At 42.9% G+C, this 18,098-nt stretch overlaps 1 protein-coding gene across 3 annotated transcripts in view; it reads left to right on the plus strand.

Annotated features, from left to right (window-relative positions):
- The window catches only part of SAMD8 (sterile alpha motif domain containing 8), a 192,340-nt gene that overhangs the window by 94,605 nt on the left and 79,637 nt on the right, over positions 1-18,098 (plus strand). For all 3 annotated transcript variants that reach the window (XM_040436409.1, XM_040436410.1, XM_040436411.1), the window contains one exon: positions 11,056-11,151. In XM_040436409.1, the coding sequence (XP_040292343.1) occupies positions 11,056-11,151 (96 nt within the window). The remainder of the gene's footprint in view (positions 1-11,055; positions 11,152-18,098) is intronic.

Below are 18,098 nucleotides of genomic sequence, written 5' to 3' on the forward strand. Positions count from 1 at the left end.
CCATGACGGCCACAAGGAGATTGACCCCTGACCTATGTACGGACAGGAACACACAGAGTGAGAGTTTAAATTACCCCTCCCACCCACTCCCTCCCTCATTGTTTCCTATCCCTACATGAGGCAACAGAGAGAGAGGCCAACCTTGCTGGGAAGTGAAGATTTAACTTTATTTACTTATTTTTATTTCAGAGAACCCCAGAGGTATCGATAGTCTGGGCTACCCTTACCTCTTCCCTTATGGGTTTGAGTATGGGGTCTATTCTTTCCTTCTATTCCCTTTGATCCTCCCACGGCATGAGGCTAAGGCTGGACATATGGTAAAAGCAGTGTACCCGCTCCGGCTAGTCTGGAGCCGGCTTACCCCCAGAAACTGCCATATCACCTACCTTAAAGAGGAGGAAACGGCAGCCAGTTAAGCGGCACATCAGACGAATGCCTGACACTCGCGGTGTGTGCAGGAATCTACGCATGTTCCCATGAATCACATGGACCCGGCATGACGCTACGTGGATACGGGGGGGGGGGGGGAAGCGGAGCCTAGGAGCGCGTTCCAGGAAGTGCTGGCCTATCGTTTGGCATGTACATAAAACGCAGACCAGGCAGCATGAAGGCTGACATCCCTTCCAACATAGGAGCCACCTCCATAGAGGATGTCAATGCCTGAGACCCCCATCACAATGGAGACTACAGAGTCCACTCGCCTACCCTCCGTTAGTTCCCCTTGAGAGGAAAAAAAATTATGCTGTGTTTTTTATATTTTGTCTGCTGATACATGGTTGCTCTTTGTTCTCTATTGTTAAGGAGCTAAGGAGACAAAAGTTAAAACAAAGTCTTTGAAATGTGCAGTCTGTAATAAGACTTCCAGAAAATTACAAGAAGAAACTGTGCAGATCTTGCATTTCTGAAATGTTAAAAAAAAAGAGCAACCGTCTATCTTATCTGATGTAAAAACCCTGATCCAAGAAGAGATAAATCATCTCTAGCTTCCTTCCGAGCGACCAATCTGTGATCCCTCCTAAAAAAAAAAAAATAGACTTATGGTTTCTTCCTCCTCCGATCCTGAGGAGCTGGATGAAAAAGCTTCATCTTCCAGACCCTTGGAGGAGGAATATTTATTCTCTGAAGGAGAAATTGTAGACGAAGGGAGAAATATAACTTTTCCTCTGATGACATGAATGAATTGTTAAAAGCGGTTAGTTCTACGATGGGTATTGAGAACATACCTAAACCGCGTTCAGTACAGGACGAAATGTTTGGAGGTTTAAGATCAAAAAAGTCGATAGTTTTTCCTATACACGAAAATGTGCGCGCATGATCTTTGATGAGGTTGGGGGTTCCTAGAGAATTTAGAAACCGCCTTCTTTTTGATCCGTCAGAATCCAAGATTTTTGGCGGCACCCCTAAAATAGATGTAAAGGTGGCGAAGGTGAATAACCCCTTAAGGACCTCCGCCGTATAAGTACCTGAGATTTGCGATGATGAACTCAACAGGATCCCTATGTCACTTCCAGTTTACATCTCTCCCTTTCGGCGTTTTATAGAAATAATTGTGGAGATGGTGGCGTCTTTCAGGGAAAAGAACATGAGCGTAATTCCATAGCTAGACAAGTTTTTGCTTGTCGCAAAAACAAAAGATATAGCCATAAAGGACACGGAAACTTTCCTGATAGGACTTAAGGATTTAGGTTTGATAATAAACTGGGGGAAATCCTATCTCCATCCTTCCCCAAAAAGACTGTTCCTGGGAGTTCTCCTAGATTCAGATATATTCAGAATTATTTCCTTCCTCAGGACAAGGTAATCTCACTATAGAACAAGATTCCCAAAAAAGGAATTTTTGCTCAATCAGAGATGTTATGAGCATACAAGGCCTCCTAATCTCCTGTGTAGGGTTAGTATCTTGGTACCAAGTCCACACCAGAATCTTACATGGCTGGACTCTGAAGAACTAGGACAAGAAACAAACAAAATCATTATTCCCAATTCTGTAAAGCGGGATCTCAAATAGGGTGAAAAGAAGAAAGGAATCTTCAAAGGGGAGTTCCTTGGCAAAAACATCCGGCAGTCCATATTATAACGGACGCAAGCAAATCGAGATGGGGCGCAGAAGTAACCTCTTCTTTTTCAGGGGATTTTCTCGAAGATCATCAGCAATCGTTCTTCAAACTACAGACAGCTTGCAGCAGTATGGTATACCCTGGAAAAGGCATCCTATCTACTGAAGGATCAGCATATCAAAATATTTTCGGACAACATCACAACAGTAGCCAACCTGAAACGCCAGGTGGTTACAGGATCTCCAACCTTGGAAGCCTTGGCAAAGAAAATAATCCTTTGGACAGAAAGGAACACCCCATCACTCACAGCCTTACATCTCAAAGATTCCCAAAACCTAGAACTGGACTTTCTAAGCAGGAAGAAATTAGACCCAGGAGAACATTCTCTAAATCCCCTTATTTTTCAAAAAATAACAGCAAAATGGGGTTCCCCTTAAGTAGACCTTTTTGCGTCAAAAGTAAATTCGCATGTAAAAGTTTTTTGCTCCTTAAATCCAAAAGAAAATCCACTAGCAATAGACGCTTTTTCAATAAAATTGGTCTGGGACCTGGCCTACGCTTTTCCTCTGTTTCCGTTGATTCCTCGTATGATTTCAAAAGACTTCTCGTGAGCCAGTAACAATAATCCGCATAACTCTTTACTGGCCCAAGAGAAGCTGGTTCCCAGCATTAAAACAAATGTCGATTCAAGAACCTTGGATTCTTCCCTATCAGGTAAACATGCTTCTCCACGGTCCAGAGATCTTCAAATTAACAGCATGGATCCTGAGGCCGACATCCTAAGGCATCAAGGCTTATCACGGAAAGTCATCAACACATTTAAATGTAGCAGGAAGAAGGTTACATCTAAAATCTACCTTATAATTTGGAAGAAATTCTGCAACTAGATGGGGCAGGAGGCCCCAGATACATCTCGTCCAGTAATCCAGATTTTAGATTTCCTTTAGAACGGCCTAAACCTGGGACTTAGACCCAGTACACTCAGTGTCCAAATTTTGGCACTCAGTTCATTTTATGACTCCCCTCTAGCAGACCACCGCTAGATTAAAAGATTTATGAGGGCATTTTCTAGACTTAGGCCAACTCTTATTTCCCGTACTCCCCAGTGGTATCTAAATACAGTACTTTAATGGGTTAGCAGTTTCTCCCTTCGAACCCTTAGATGTTTGTTCATTAAAACACTTGTCTCTAAAAACGGCCTTCTGCATCACCATAACATCTGCTAGATGTATAGGAGAGATTCAGGCCCTTTCCTCTAGGGTTACCCTCAAATTAATTTTCTACCTAAGGTGGTTACAAATTTCCACAGAAATCAGGAAATAATTTTACCATCCTTTTTTGTTCTAGTCCCAAAAATCCTAAAGGTGTTCGCAGATCTATTCTACAATACCTAAAAACCACAAAGTCATTTAGAAAAGACGATAACCTTCTAATACAGTACGCAGGCAAGAACAAAGGCAAAGAACTCTCAAAGGCTTCGCTTGCTAGATGCCTCAGATCCGCTATTGCTGACTGTTCCAAAATTCAGGGGGTTCCTTGTCCAGTAAAGATTAAAGCCCATTCTACAAGGGCTGTGGCGTCGTCTTGGGCTCAGAAGGCAGGCGCCTCTTTGGATCAGATCTGCAGAGCAGCTACCTGGTCTAACGTATGCACTTTTGTTAGACATTACAGGTTGGACCTTTCTGCTGGAGTCTATTTGGCTTTCGGTAGGTGTAGCCCCCCCATAATGCTTATTTGTTAGGTCTCCTTGTGGCCGTTATGGTGGATGGAAATGGAAAACCGGAATTAGACTTACGGTAATTCTGTTACCTTGAATCCCACCATGATGCCCCCCCCCCCCCCCCCCCCCCCCCCCAAAAAAAAAAAAAAAAAATAATCTCTAATGTGTATGATGATAATACTCATAAAAATGTATATATAGATATGAAACTCACTTTGATCAGAAAACACTGAGGGGAGTGGGTGGGAGGGGCAATTTAAACTCTCTCTCTGTGTTCCTGTCCCTACATAGGTCAGGGGTCAATCTCCTTGTGGCCATCATGGTGGAATCATGGAAACAGAACTACTGGTAAGTCTAATTCTAGTTTATTGCAGGATGAGGTGATGTTTTCATTAGTATCATTTTAGTATACATACAACTTTTTGATCACTCATCGTGCTTTTTGTGAAGCGAGGTGATAAAAAAATAGTTGCTCTGGCACCAGTTTTATTCATTTATTTTTTACAGCATTTACCTGATGGGATAGATCATGTGATATTTTTATAGAGCAGGTTGTTACGGAAGCAACGATACAACCTGCTGCCATGGTAGCCGGATCTAAGGCATCCGGCTGCCATGCCAACCATCAGGGAGCTCCCACTCTCTGTTAACCCTATGGATGCTGCGGAGGCTACTGACTTCTGCATCTAAGGGGTTAAACGACGGGGATCGGTGCCAGCACCAATCTCGGCCGTTACAGCAGTGTGCCAGCTGTGCTGCTAATAGAGGCAGCTCTGTTGCTGAGGCGCCACCATCACCATTCATAATATCCAGAGCGGGTGCACAGACTGGGCAGCACTGAGAGGGTAGCGGGAGGCACAGGGGACCGTACTTACAGGCTCTGATCTTCGCAGACAAGAAAATCAGAGCCTGTAACCAACTTTTGCCAACATTTGACAAAGATAAATAAGGGTTAATCGCTTTTTAAAAATTGTGCCTTATTCAGGCTTCATAATATCATTTTTCATAACAGTTCAAATTTAACTTTCAAGTCATATAATTATACTGTTCATCTATTAGTGCTGGTTTGCTATTAGACCACTGCCCCCCAGCAGAGACACCGGTGCTGTGACACTTCCTTTTGTCACACCGCCGGTTAGAAGTTAGGGCATAAATGTATGCCCAGGTGTGCAAGGTCAATACTCACCTGGACGTACAGTTGCGCTCAGGTGCAGGAAGGGGATAAAAAAAACAATAAATGCTGGATACTCACCTTTCTATATCTGGACTTAATTGGGAGGCCAGCTCCGAAATTTCTGCACCCTGAACATTGGGAGTTTACGGAGATTGGGCTGCGCAGTAGCCTCTATAAAACTTTTCCTCCCTCCCCTCTCCATGGAGTTCTATGAGCAGCATGTAATCTACTCCTTTAGTGAGCTGACAGTCTGTCTCTCTATCTTGGAGAATTAGTTTAGGAGGGGGCGTAAAAGCAGTGATAACTAGAAAAAGAACAGTTTTCTCTGATGAGAAAATTCATGCAAAACTGTTTGAACATTATTGACCAATAGCATTGATTCTCTACTATTCAGGCTGCAGCTATATGGTAACATTCAGTTGTTTGCAGATAGTTGTAAAATTGTCATTACAGTGCATCTTTAAAGGGATTCTGCAGTTTGTTTAAACTTTACCGCAGGTCCAGTGACGTCACGACTAGTATCAACTGGCCTGGGCGCGGCTAAGCTCTGTTCACTTGAATGGACCCCCGCCGATCAGATGCTGATCTATCCAGAGGATAGATCATCAGTTTAAACAAAATGCAGAACCTCTTTAACTGTTCAGTATGTCCACAGTGTCAATTTTTACGATTGCCTCAGTGTTTTGACTTTATTCCAAGAAGGAACAAATGAAGTACGGCTGTTTGCACTAGTAAAAGTTAATGTATAGCCCCATTCTAAATATGTCAGTTTATCAATAATACTGACTTCAGTCGCAGCAGTAAAAAATCCATGCAGCGTTAGAGAGAATCTGTCACCATGAAATGCAGTATGTTACAGAGCAGATTGTTATATAGTTTTGTGAGAAAAGATTTATCAAAGGGGTTGGTCAATTTCCAGGGTATTTAGAAAAATTGCTCTGAACTATCGAGTGTCCACTGCATGCAGCTGCCATATAGTCAGGTTTATTTGTCTTGATCAGACCTAATAGCTTGTCGGGGATATAAAGCAAAAGGCTTTATATAAGGCCTCATGCACACGACCGTATTTTTTTGCCGTGATCCGTGACCGTTTTTTCGTCCGTGGGTCTTCCTTGATTTTTGGAGGATCCAAGGACATGAAAAAACAGTCGTTTTGGTGTCCGCCTGGCCGTGCGGAGCCAAACTGATCCGTCCTGAATTACAATGCAAGTCAATGGGGACGGATCCGTTTGACGTTGACACAATATGATGCAATTTCAAACGGATCCGTCCCCCATTGACTTTCAATGTAAAGTCAGGAGTTAATATACCATCGAAACAGAGTTTTCTCCAATCCGATGGTATATTTTAACTTGAAGCGTCCCCATCACCATGGGAACGCCTCTATGTTAGAATATACCGTCGGATTTGAGTTACATCGTGAAACTCAAATCCGACAGTATATTCTAACACAGAGGCGTTCCCATGGTGATGGGGACGCTTCAGGTTAGAATATACTAAAAGAACTGTGTACATGACTGCCCCCTGCTGCCTGGCAGGTGCTGCCAGGCAGCAGGGGTCAGCCCCCCCCCTGTAGTTAACACATTGGTGGCCAGTGCGGCCGCCCCCCCCCCCCTCCCTCCCCTGTAGTTAACTCATTGGTGGCCAGTGGGCCCCCCTCCCTCCCCTGTAGTTAACTCGTTGGTGGCCAGTGGGCCCCCCCCTCCCTCCCCTGTAGTTAACACATTGGTGGCCAGTGCGGCCGGCCCCTTACCTGCGATGTCTGCGTCCGGCCGGGAGCTTCTCCTACTGGTAAGTGACAGGTCATGTCACTTACCAGTAGGAGGAGCTCCCGACCGGACGCAGACATCGCAGCTCGCAGGTAAGTATAATGGTTCTACAAATTGCTAAGTAACCATTGCAACCGGGACTGCAGTAGCGTCCTGGTTGCCATGGTTACCGATCGGAGCCCCAGCGATTAAACTGGGACTCTGATCGGTACACTTCGCTGCCACCAATGATAGGGGGGAGATTTTAATTAGGAGGGGGAGGGAGGGGAGAAGGCCCACTGGCCACCAACGAGTTAACTACAGGGGAGGGAAGGGGGGGGCCCACTGGCCACCAACGAGTTAACTACAGGGGAGGGAGGGGGGCCCACTGGCCACCAACGAGTTAACTACAGGGGAGGGAGGGGGGCCGGCCGCACTGGCCACCAATGAGTTAACTACAGGGGAGGGAGGGGGGGGCCGGCCGCACTGGCTACCAATGTGTTAACTACAGGGGGGGGGGGACTGCCCCCTGCTGCCTGGCAGCACCTGCCAGGCAGCAGGGGGCAGTCATGTACACAGTTCTTTTAGTATATTCTAACCTGAAGCATCCCCATCACCATGTGAACGCCTCTGTGTTAGAATATACTGTCGGTTCTGAGTTTTCACGAAGTGAAAACTCAGCTATGAAAAAGCTTTTCTGCAGACGCATCTTCGGATCCGTCTGTATAAAAACTAACCTACGGCCACGGATCACTGACACGGATGCCAATCTTGTGTGCATCCGTGTTCTTTCACGGACCCATTGACTTGAATGGGTCCGTGAACCGTTGTCCGTCAAAAAAATAGGACAGGTCATATTTTTTTGACGGACAGGATACACGGATCACGGATTTCCGATTTTTCCACGGACCCATTGAAAGTCACGGATGCACACAACGGTCGTGTGCATGAGGCCTAAAAGAAAGGATCAAAGGAAAAAGTTCAAAGGGTATTGATTAGGGATCGACCGATATAGATTTTTTAGATCCGATACCGATAATTTGTGAAATTCCAGGCCGATAGCCGATAATTTATACCGATATTCTGGTAATTTTCATTATTTTTTTTAAAATAAAATCCTACACAAATCTGCTGAAAATTAATATGTTTATTGTTAACGTGTGTGTGTATATATATATATATATATATTTAGATCTTTCTTTCATTTATACTTAATAATTATTATATTTTTTTTACACTAACTTTTAGCCCCCTTAGGGACTAGAACCCTTGTCCTATTCACCCTGATAGATCTCTATCAGGGTGAATAGGAGCTCACACTGTTCCTGCTGCTCTGTGCTTTGTGCACACAGCAGCATGGTGCTTACCATGGCAGCCAGGGCTTCAATAGCGTCCTGGCTGCTATGGTAACTGATCGGAGCCCCGTGATTACACTGCTGGGGCTCCGATCGGAGGAGCAGGGGAGAGGAGATCCTGTGGCCACTGCCACCAATGATTAATACTGGATGGGGGGCGCACTGCGCCACCAATGTTTTTAATACTGGGATGGGGGTCGGGGGCGCACTGCGCTACCAATGATTAATACTTGGGGGGGCGCACTGCGCCACCAATGATTAATACTGGGGAACTTGGGGGGGGGGGGGGTGCACTGCGCCACCAATGAAGACAAATCTCTCATTAATTCATATACAGGAGGCGGGAGCTGGCTGCAGAATCACATAGCCGGCTCCCGACCTCTATGAGCGGTAGCTGCGATCCGCGGCACCTAAGGCGTTAACTACCGCAGATCGCAGCTACCGCTCATGGAGGTCGGGAGCCGGCTATGTGATTCTGCAGCCAGCTCCCGCCTCCTGTATATGAATTAATGAGAGATTTCTCTTCATTGGTGGCGCAGCGGCCACAGCCCCTCCCCTCCTCTTGTCTTCTCTCCTCTCATTGGCGGCAGCGGCAGCAGCATCACAGGGGGGAGGGAGACACTGCTTCCTTCTCCCCTGTGCTGCTGAGGGAACAAGGAGAGCGCGGTCAGCAGCGCGATCTGTGTTCCCAATAAGTTATCGGAATATCGGCAAAATAGATACCGATAACGGTCAAAATCCTGAATATCGGCCGATAATATCGGTAAAACCGATAATCGGTCGATCCCTAGTATTGATCCGCGAGGTGGACATGTAAAACAGAAATCAAAAAGAGATCGTTGTTAATTTAATTATGTTGTGCAATCAGTAAATCAAGTACAAGCGTCTATGCAATAATATAAATTATTATACAATAATTTTAAATACACTCAAAGATTAATCAATGTGAAACTCAGTAATCTGCAATGATATGCAGTACCCAAATTTCGCCACTAGATGGCACCAACAAAAATACCTATAGTCAAAAAAATGTATATATAAGACAGCACTACTCACTGAGTCCTTTTAGTTATTCCATTTGGTGGCGGTGCCCAAGGTGTTGAGTCCTGCCCTCTGGATCTCCTCAAATAGTTGCAATGTTGTAGTAAACTGCGGCACTCCAATGATGTAGAAATTCTTCACATTTTATTCACACCGGATATTATTGGATTTAGTATAGTATTTCTACATCATTGGAGTGCCGCAGTTTACTACAACATTGCAACCAACACAAATACCAGCGTGTACACAGTATCTCTCAGACATAAGATGAAATATAACGTCCCGACCACACTTTTGAGATCTAAAAACTCAATAACGTTAATAAAAGATACGAATCCTTGCTCTGCACAAACTATGACAAATAATGGGGTAGCAATATAAATTATCAAGCCTGGTATTGACTATGGAAAGAAATTATTCCAATCAGAGAGTTACCTCTGAAATCAATATTTAGGTCTTTTATTCAGTAATATGCATCGTTACTGAATAGTGACAATATTGATGTAGCACTTAACAACTATACATCCGCCAACAGCGGGGAGTTTGCTGAATATCAGGCTGAATCATTTATATCAATACTACACAAAATAAAGTTATACATTACCAAGAATGCAGATGATGTGCAGAGACTAAGGGAAGTCAGCTCTAAGGTACGATCTGGTTATTAAGATCTTTCTCCTGGGTTTTCTTTGTTTCTTGGTGTGTTCTCTTTTTTTCTTGATTTTTTTTTAGTTTCCGTTCTGTTGCTCTCCCTCGTGTGTGTGTGTGTGTGTGTGTGTGTGTGTGTGTGTGTGTGTGTGGTTTATGATCACAAACTTATCAGTTAGACACACCTTCCTAGCTTGGAGTTTTCCAATCATTGTTGGCTAGGCGTGTTCATATGATAATGACTGTGATGTCACCGTATTACCCAAAATGCGTTTCTGCTGTCGGTGTAATGTTACTCATTTACCCCAGTTGACACTATTATCTAAGCCAGGCATCCTCAAACTGCGGCCCTCCAGCTGTTGTAAAACTACAACTCCCACAGTGCCCTTCTGTAGGCTGATACCTGTAGGCTGTCCGGGCATGCTGGGAGTTGTAGTTTTGCAACAGCTGGAGGGTCGCAGTTTGAGGAGCCTGATCTAAGCTATTAGTATCATTTTAGTAAGGGTTAAATATCTAAGCCTGACTTTATCTCACATTCTATACATATGACCTTTGGAACCTTAAATTAGAGCTGAGGGATTAATTTTGACACGTCTACCAATTAAGCACAGACATTTAGGCACCATTTGAATGTTTCCCATATTCCTAAATTTATGTTATAGATAATAGTATAATGGACATTATACTCTCACAGATATCTGTGCCTCCTCTGCTATACCAACGGGTGATTGATGGTTAGTTAAAATAACACATCTTTTCAGATACTCATTAACAAAGTCCATACTTAAACTGTTTTCATCATATTATAGGAATATATGCGATCCTATTGAGAAATATATATGATAACAAATACATAAACGTCCTTAAGAATATGTAACAATATAAAACGATACATATGTCTTATTGATTTTCTTATACAAAACTAAGGTTGATTATAAACGTATATAGATATAACAGATTTTCTGCTTCATTAATAAATACCAAACTGTAGAGGTAATTAGCACCAACTGCGTCCAGAGAATATCTTCATCTCAGCCATAAATCCATATAGAGACAAGAAAGCCTCTTTTTAAACTGTTGCAGCCATGAGAAGAAATCTTATTAACAGAGTCCTTCCCATGACCCTCTCTCGGCCATCTTTAAAATACATACATATAACAATATGGCCTCTTATAGGTCTAATCAAATCCACTATAATTAGGATATTTTTATATAATTTTATATACCTATGAAAATGCACAACAAGCTCTGTTGGGACATTTGTTAATTTGCTAATTTTTTTTGTATATATTTTTTTTCTATTTCTATGCAGTGTCCCTCGAATTCCTTGGGCCTTTGCAATGACTGAGATGTGTGGCATGGTTCTTTGTTATATCTGGTTGCTCGTATTACTTCTCCACAAACACAGGTAATAACTGGTGAATGGTCAGTGATTTTATCTGAAGGGCTCTAGAAAGTGCCATGGTCATGCTGTGAAAGTTACGATTGTGAGCTGCATTCTGGATATGGTACAGGGAAGTTCCTGGGGCATATGGAGAACTTGTGTATACCATCCAGTAAACATTTGTATAGAATTATTGCCTTTTGGCGACGTTTGACACTGTGTACCTATACAGTGGGAAACTTTGCAGCCTTAAATCAGAAGTTAAAGGGTTGTCTGAGTTATGAAAAAAAATATATATAGCACTGTAAATCTGGGCAGCAATATATAACTAAGCTAAGCAAGTTTTAGGCAAAAAAAATTATATTTCCTCATTTCTCTGGTTCTCTTCTGTCCCTTTTGTATACCTTCAATAACAACAATCTGTGAGGTTTTCCTCATGAATATTTGTGCCCCTCCCTCTGCTCTGCAAAGGGAATGAATAAGTCTGCCCTGAGTGACATGTCTGACTGCCGGGATACTCAGCAGCATGTTGTATGTGTAGGACTACAAGTCCCAGCTGTACAGTGACACTGCTGATACACACAGGATCTTCCTTCTACCTGTTATTGTGCAATGCTCTGCAGAACTCCTCCAGTCTGTCAGCTCCTGTGCCCAGCATTTGTATCCTCACTGCCTGAAGCTACTCAGTAAAGCCTTCAGCCCTGAGTCTGTGCTGCTGAAGGGGTTAAAGTTTTTCCATTACGCCCCATGACAGCACCAGTGAGAGATCCTCCCCCTTCCGGCCAGGAAACAGGAACTTCCCAGATCTTTAAATAGGTTTCACCACGCTCCATCCTCAGTTTCTTCCTGTTTCCTGTCCTTAGTACAGGGGGGTGGATCTTTCCCGGATCATTTAGCAGGCTGCAGGGCTTCTAGGGTTTGTCGGGTGGTAATAATTCAATTAAGAATTATTAATTATGGTCATAAAAATAATTAACCATAAAAAAATTAAATTTATAAAATTTGTCATAAATTCTTAAAATCATGACCTGGTGAATTGTAGACAACCTAATTGATACAATTCACATCTGAGTCCGACTATTTCCTCAGATAAATAAGTTCTTTTTGACGTGAGATGACGTTAATGATAAAATGTAGTTCTACATTATACAATAATACACAGGTATTATAAAAAATATGCAGATTTATTGGTTACAAGGTTATAAACATACACTGCTCAAAAAAATAAAGGGAACACTTAAACAACACAATGTAACTCCAAGTCAATCACACTTCTGTGAAATCAAACTGTACACTTAGGAAGCAACACTGAGTGACAATCAATTTCACATGCTGTTGTGCAAATGGGATAGACAACAGGTGGAAATTATAGGCAATTAGCAAGACACCCCCAATAAAGGAGTGGTTCTGCAGGTGGTGACCTGACCACTTCTCAGTTCCTATGCTTCCTGACTGATGTTTTGGTCACTTTTGAATGCTGGCGGTGCTTTCACTCTAGTGGTAGCATGAGACGGAGTCTACAACCCACACAAGTGGCTCAGGTAGTGCAGCTTATCCAGGATGGCACATCAATGCGAGTTGTGGCAAGAAGGTTTGCTGTGTCTGTCAGCGTAGTGTCCAGAGCATGGAGGCGCTACCAGGAGACAGGCCAGTACATCAGGAGATGTGGAGGAGGCCGTAGGAGGGCAACAACCCAGCAGCAGGACCGCTACCTCCGCCTTTGTGCAAGGAGGAACAGGAGGAGCACTGCCAGAGCCCTGCAAAATGATCTCCAGCAGGCCACAAATGTGCATGTGTCTGCTCAAACGGTCAGAAACAGACTCCATGAGGGTGATATGAGGGCCCGACGTCCACAGGTAGGGGTTGTGCTTACAGCCCAACACCGTGCAGGACGTTTCCCATTTGCCAGAAAACACCAAGATTGGCAAATTCGCCACTAGCGCCCTGTGCTCTTCACAGATGAAAGCAGGTTCACACTGAGCACATGTGACAGACGTGACAGAGTCTGGAGACGCCGTGGAGAACGTTCTGCTGCCTGCAACATCTTCCAGCATGACCGGTTTGGCATTAGGTCAGTAATGGTGTGGGGTGGCATTTCTTTGGAGGGCCGCACAGCCCTCCATGTGCTCGCCAGAGGTAGCCTGACTGCCATTAGGTACCGAGATGAGATCCTCAGACCCCTTGTGAGACCATATGCTGGTGCGGTTGGCCCTGGGTTCCTCCTAATGCAAGACAATGCTAGACCTCATGTGGCTGGAGTGTGTCAGCAGTTCCTGCAAGACGAAGGCATTGATGCTACGGACTGGCCCGCCCATTCCCCAGACCTGAATCCAATTGAGCACATCTGGGACATCACATCTCGCTCTATCCACCAACATCACGTTGCACCACAGACTGTCCAGGAGTTGGCAGATGCTTTAGTCCAGGTCTGGGAGGAGATCCCTCAGGAGACCGTCCGCCACCTCATCAGGAGCATGCACAGGCGTTGTAGGGAGGTCATACAGGCACGTGGAGGCCACACACACTACTAAGCCTCATTTTGACTTGTTTTAAGGACATTACATCAAAGTTGGATCAGCCTGTAGTGTGTTTTTCTACTTTAATTTTGAGGGTGACTCCAAATCCAGACCTCCATGGGTTAAAAAAATTTGATTTCCATTTTTTTTTTTTGTGTGATTTTGTTGTCAGCACATTCAACTATGTAAAGAACAAAGTATTTCAGAAGAATATTTAATTAATTCAGATCTATTTGTGTTCCCTTTATTTTTTTGAGCAGTGTATATAAGTAAATAAACACAATGATACATGCAAATGAATATATATAGCGTTAATATAAAGCATTACAAGCTTAACAATACATGTGAGTGGAAATAACTTGTCACATTATAACCAAGCTATTATTAGGTTAGGATATCAAAATATGAACATAAGTTATATATATTACTTCTGTTCAGAGAAAACCTCCATGATATCAAGATGGGCATGTCTAATCCTAGACATCATTATAGAATGTTAAATACATTCTACCCCCCTCTAACCAACTACACATCACATGGCTTCAGGCATTGGCAAATCCATCCAAGGATATAACTTAGAAGAGATAACTGTATCCTTCCGCCCCATCCTGGACTGTTTTCACACATATAACTTTGGTAAGACCATTAAGACAAATAACACGGATCTAGGATCTTAAACGGAAAGGATTTGAAATAAATCTTTCCTGTGGGAATCCATCACTTAGCTTGGCGAAGAATGTTCTATCAAATAAATATATCAATTATTTAATGCTTTGCTAGATTATGAGTCTAGATTCTTCTACAGGTAGAATGAAGCCTCACAATATCCTAAGACTACATCTCAATATGGAGATGATCAATTAATTTAATTATTTATTTATTCGCCAATCTAGATGGTATAATTTCACCCACACTATCAAATTAGTCTTAATAAAATGAAATATCATTTTCTGTGTCTCTTACCAAGTCCTAGTAGGAATCTCACTTCTGCTCCTAGGAAAGCTGGGTGGTCCATCATAGCACATCTCACCATGGCTTTCATCTTGATAGCCCTCAACTTCTCCTCTCCTTCCTTCTACCTCCTTTCTCCTTCTCCTCTTGCTAGCTTTCCTTCTGTGTATGGTTATGATCACAAACTTATCAGTTAGACACACCTTCCTAGTTTGGAACTTTCCAATCATTGTCGGATGGGCGTGACCATTGATAAAAAATGTGACATCATAACCTCACCCAGAATGCACTTTTGCTACTGTTGTAATGTCACCTACTGATACCTAGGTGGCACTGCTGTATAAGCTATCTGCATCATAGTATAAAGGGTTAACTTATGTAAGTCTGAATATACATTTTGACCTGAGAAGCTTTAATTCAAGCCATAGGGATTAATTCTGACATTTGTAGCAAATAGAGACAGACCTCTAGGCGTCTCTTTAAACGTTTCTCACACTTAATTTATGGATCGTAAATGGCTTTGTTTTCTCAGAGATATCTGTACCTCCTCTGTCATACCAAAGATGTGATTAACGGTTACAAAACACACATCTTCACAGACACTCTTCTTGAGACAGATATTCCCCTAATGAGAAATAAATATATATATATATATATATATATATATATATATAAATATAATATACTGGATACATGTTGTCTTCGTAACATATAACAATATAATATAAACAAATGTATATATGTCCTACTGATTGTCTTATGCTAAGGACTAACTAAGGCTCATTAAATGAATACATACATATTATATATTTTGCTTCATTAATAAATGCCTAATTGTATAGGTAATTATCACCAGCTGCATAGAGCTTATCTCTTTCTCCCATCATAAATTTAAAAGTAGACAAGGAGGCATCTTCTCAGACTGGTACATTCATGAAAACCATAACACAGAAGAGTATAAACCTTTGTGTGACCTTAATTTGGCCTACTCAAGACATACAAAATTGCAACTATAGTCGAGCATGGTTCTTAAAGGCAATGAAGATCCATCTTGACAATAATGAATTGGATATGAATGTATTTACCTATGAAAAGGCACAACAGGTTTTTATGCCATACCTATTAGAAGTTCCTGACAGAGTAAGTCTCCATTAGGAGCCCCTTTTTTAAGTCTGGTACGTCGCGGTCCTCTTTTTCTTTATGCCATGGGGGGATGCCTGGCGGCCACCTCGTATCTTCATACTTGCGGCCTGGCGAAGTTCCGGAGGTTGCAGGAGGGCGTCCTCTCCCTAGCTCGTGCTCATGCAGGTCCTGGTGATGTGTGCATTCCACACGTAGCAGGGAAGGGGAGGGTCCAAAAACATGGTGGGCCGTGTGCGGCCCATGAAAAGAGGACGCCGGCCAGCCAAGGTGGAAGGAGAGGTGGATACAGCCGGGGGCAGTGGACAGGAAGACTTTCCTTCCAGTCCCCCTCCAGTGTATCAGCATCATGCAGGAGGAAGGGGATACTCAGCAGCGCATAGAGAAGTAGGAGCAGCACACACACAAACCGGCATGGTACTCCTGAGAGGGGTAAGAGGGGTTGTACCCCACAGTCACTCTTTGGGGAGATTATCTCTTTATAATATTCTCCAGGAATTGTGTGGGCTATGTGTTGATACAGGTTAAGGAGGCCCCCAGGAAGGCTACGCACAAGTCAAAAGGGAGAGAATGTGGGATTTTTAAAAAGAAATTGAGCCCGTCTTATCTAAAAGCCTGCTGTCAACCCTGCCTGGACAAATTGATAGAGGAAGAATCCCCATATTTGTTCCAGAATATACAGAATCTGGTCAGGATGGAAGTCTGTTCCTCTGTGGAACAATTTAAAAAATCGCTTCTGGGTTCTTCCAGGCAGAAGAAAGCTCAAGAAAGAGAATTAGACTTCTCAGAGTCAGAGGAAGAGGCACTGGTAGAAAGCTCATATTCCTCTTCTTACGGGAAGGCCCTTGTTTAAAGTGGAAGACACGGACCTTCTTTTAAAAGCAGTGAGGGCCACCATGGAGATAGAGGATAAAAAAGAGTTAAAGTCCAGATAGGAAAAAATTAGGAGGCATCTACATCTTCATTTAAACCAAATATTGCTACAACTTCAGTCGCTAGGTCACTCAAAATCTGGTTAGGAGAGTTAGTCACACATTGCTAACCGAACCCTGAGGGAGCAACACATAGAAGCAATCCCGACAATGACAAAAGCGATAGATTTTATTTCGGATGCATCGGCTGATGCTCTAAGGTTATCCTCCAGAGCAGCCGCATTATCAAATTCGGCCAGAAGATCTCTTTGGCTCAGAGGTTAGAAAGGTGATGTTGCTTCCAAATCAAAGTTGTGTGCCATTCCTTGCCAAGGAAATTTTTTATTTGGCCCAGTACTGGATGAGATATTAGATAAACCATCCGATAAGAAAAAGGCATTTCTAATAACTAGTTTTACAAAACAGAGAAGACCATATCGTCTCAGAGACAAAAAGACCGAGGATAGGTTTCAAAAGAAAGGCAGTGACTGGAGGAGAGATAAATCAAAGGGCCTTTTATTCAAGTCCAAACCCCAGTCCTCCAATGCTCCTCAACAATGACGCCAGGGCTCAGCAGGGTCTCGGCTGTCTTCTTATTTTCAAGCCTGGCAAAGTATAACATCAAGTACATGGGTAAAGGATATTATAAAAGTAGGCTGCCGGCTGGAATTTGAAAGACTCCCACCAAAAAGTCTAAAAATTACAGCATTAAATCAGCACTCTCCAAAACAAACGGCTTTATTAGGCGAAATAAGAAGCCTCATGGACAAATCAGTTCTAGTCCCAGTTCCAACAGAAGAAATAGTAGAGGGTTTTTATTCCACGCTCTTTTTTAGTCCCCAAACCGAATGGGTCCTATCTGACTATAATAAATCTAAAGGATCAGAATTTTTAGGAGTGTTAGGAGATGCGTGTGTAAATACCTAGGCGCTACAAAAGAATGGAGAAAAGCCCCTCAATTATTTGTTCAATTCCAGGGCCCCAAAAAAGGTCAAATGGTTACTATAGCCGTACGATTGCTAGATGGATAATGAGAACTAGAAGTCTAGCCTACTCGTCTGCAGATCTTGAGGTTCCTTCAGGGTTCTCGGCCGACTCTACAAGGGCTATAGCAGCTTCCTGGGCAGAAAAAGGCAGTGCAACAATTGACCAGATTTCTAGATCGGCTACGTGGAGCTCTCCAAGCACGTTTTATAGACATTATAGATTAGATCTATATTCTGCTCAGGACTTAGCTTTTGGGAGAAAAGTGCAGGCCTAAAGTTATCTAGTCTCTCATGGATGCTGTCATGGGGCGTAATGGAAATACATTTATTACTCTTACCGGTAATGTTTTTTCTTTTTTTTTTATATATAGATCTATATAGCATTTAGTCTTGAAGAAGAAATATGTGGTCAGTCCTATATTTAAAATGCTTTCTTTATGTATAGTATGTTAGTTTTTTTGTATTCA

This window comes from Bufo bufo, chromosome 6 (assembly GCF_905171765.1).
Source record: "Bufo bufo chromosome 6, aBufBuf1.1, whole genome shotgun sequence".
In the NCBI taxonomy this organism is placed as follows: Eukaryota; Metazoa; Chordata; class Amphibia; order Anura; family Bufonidae; genus Bufo; species Bufo bufo.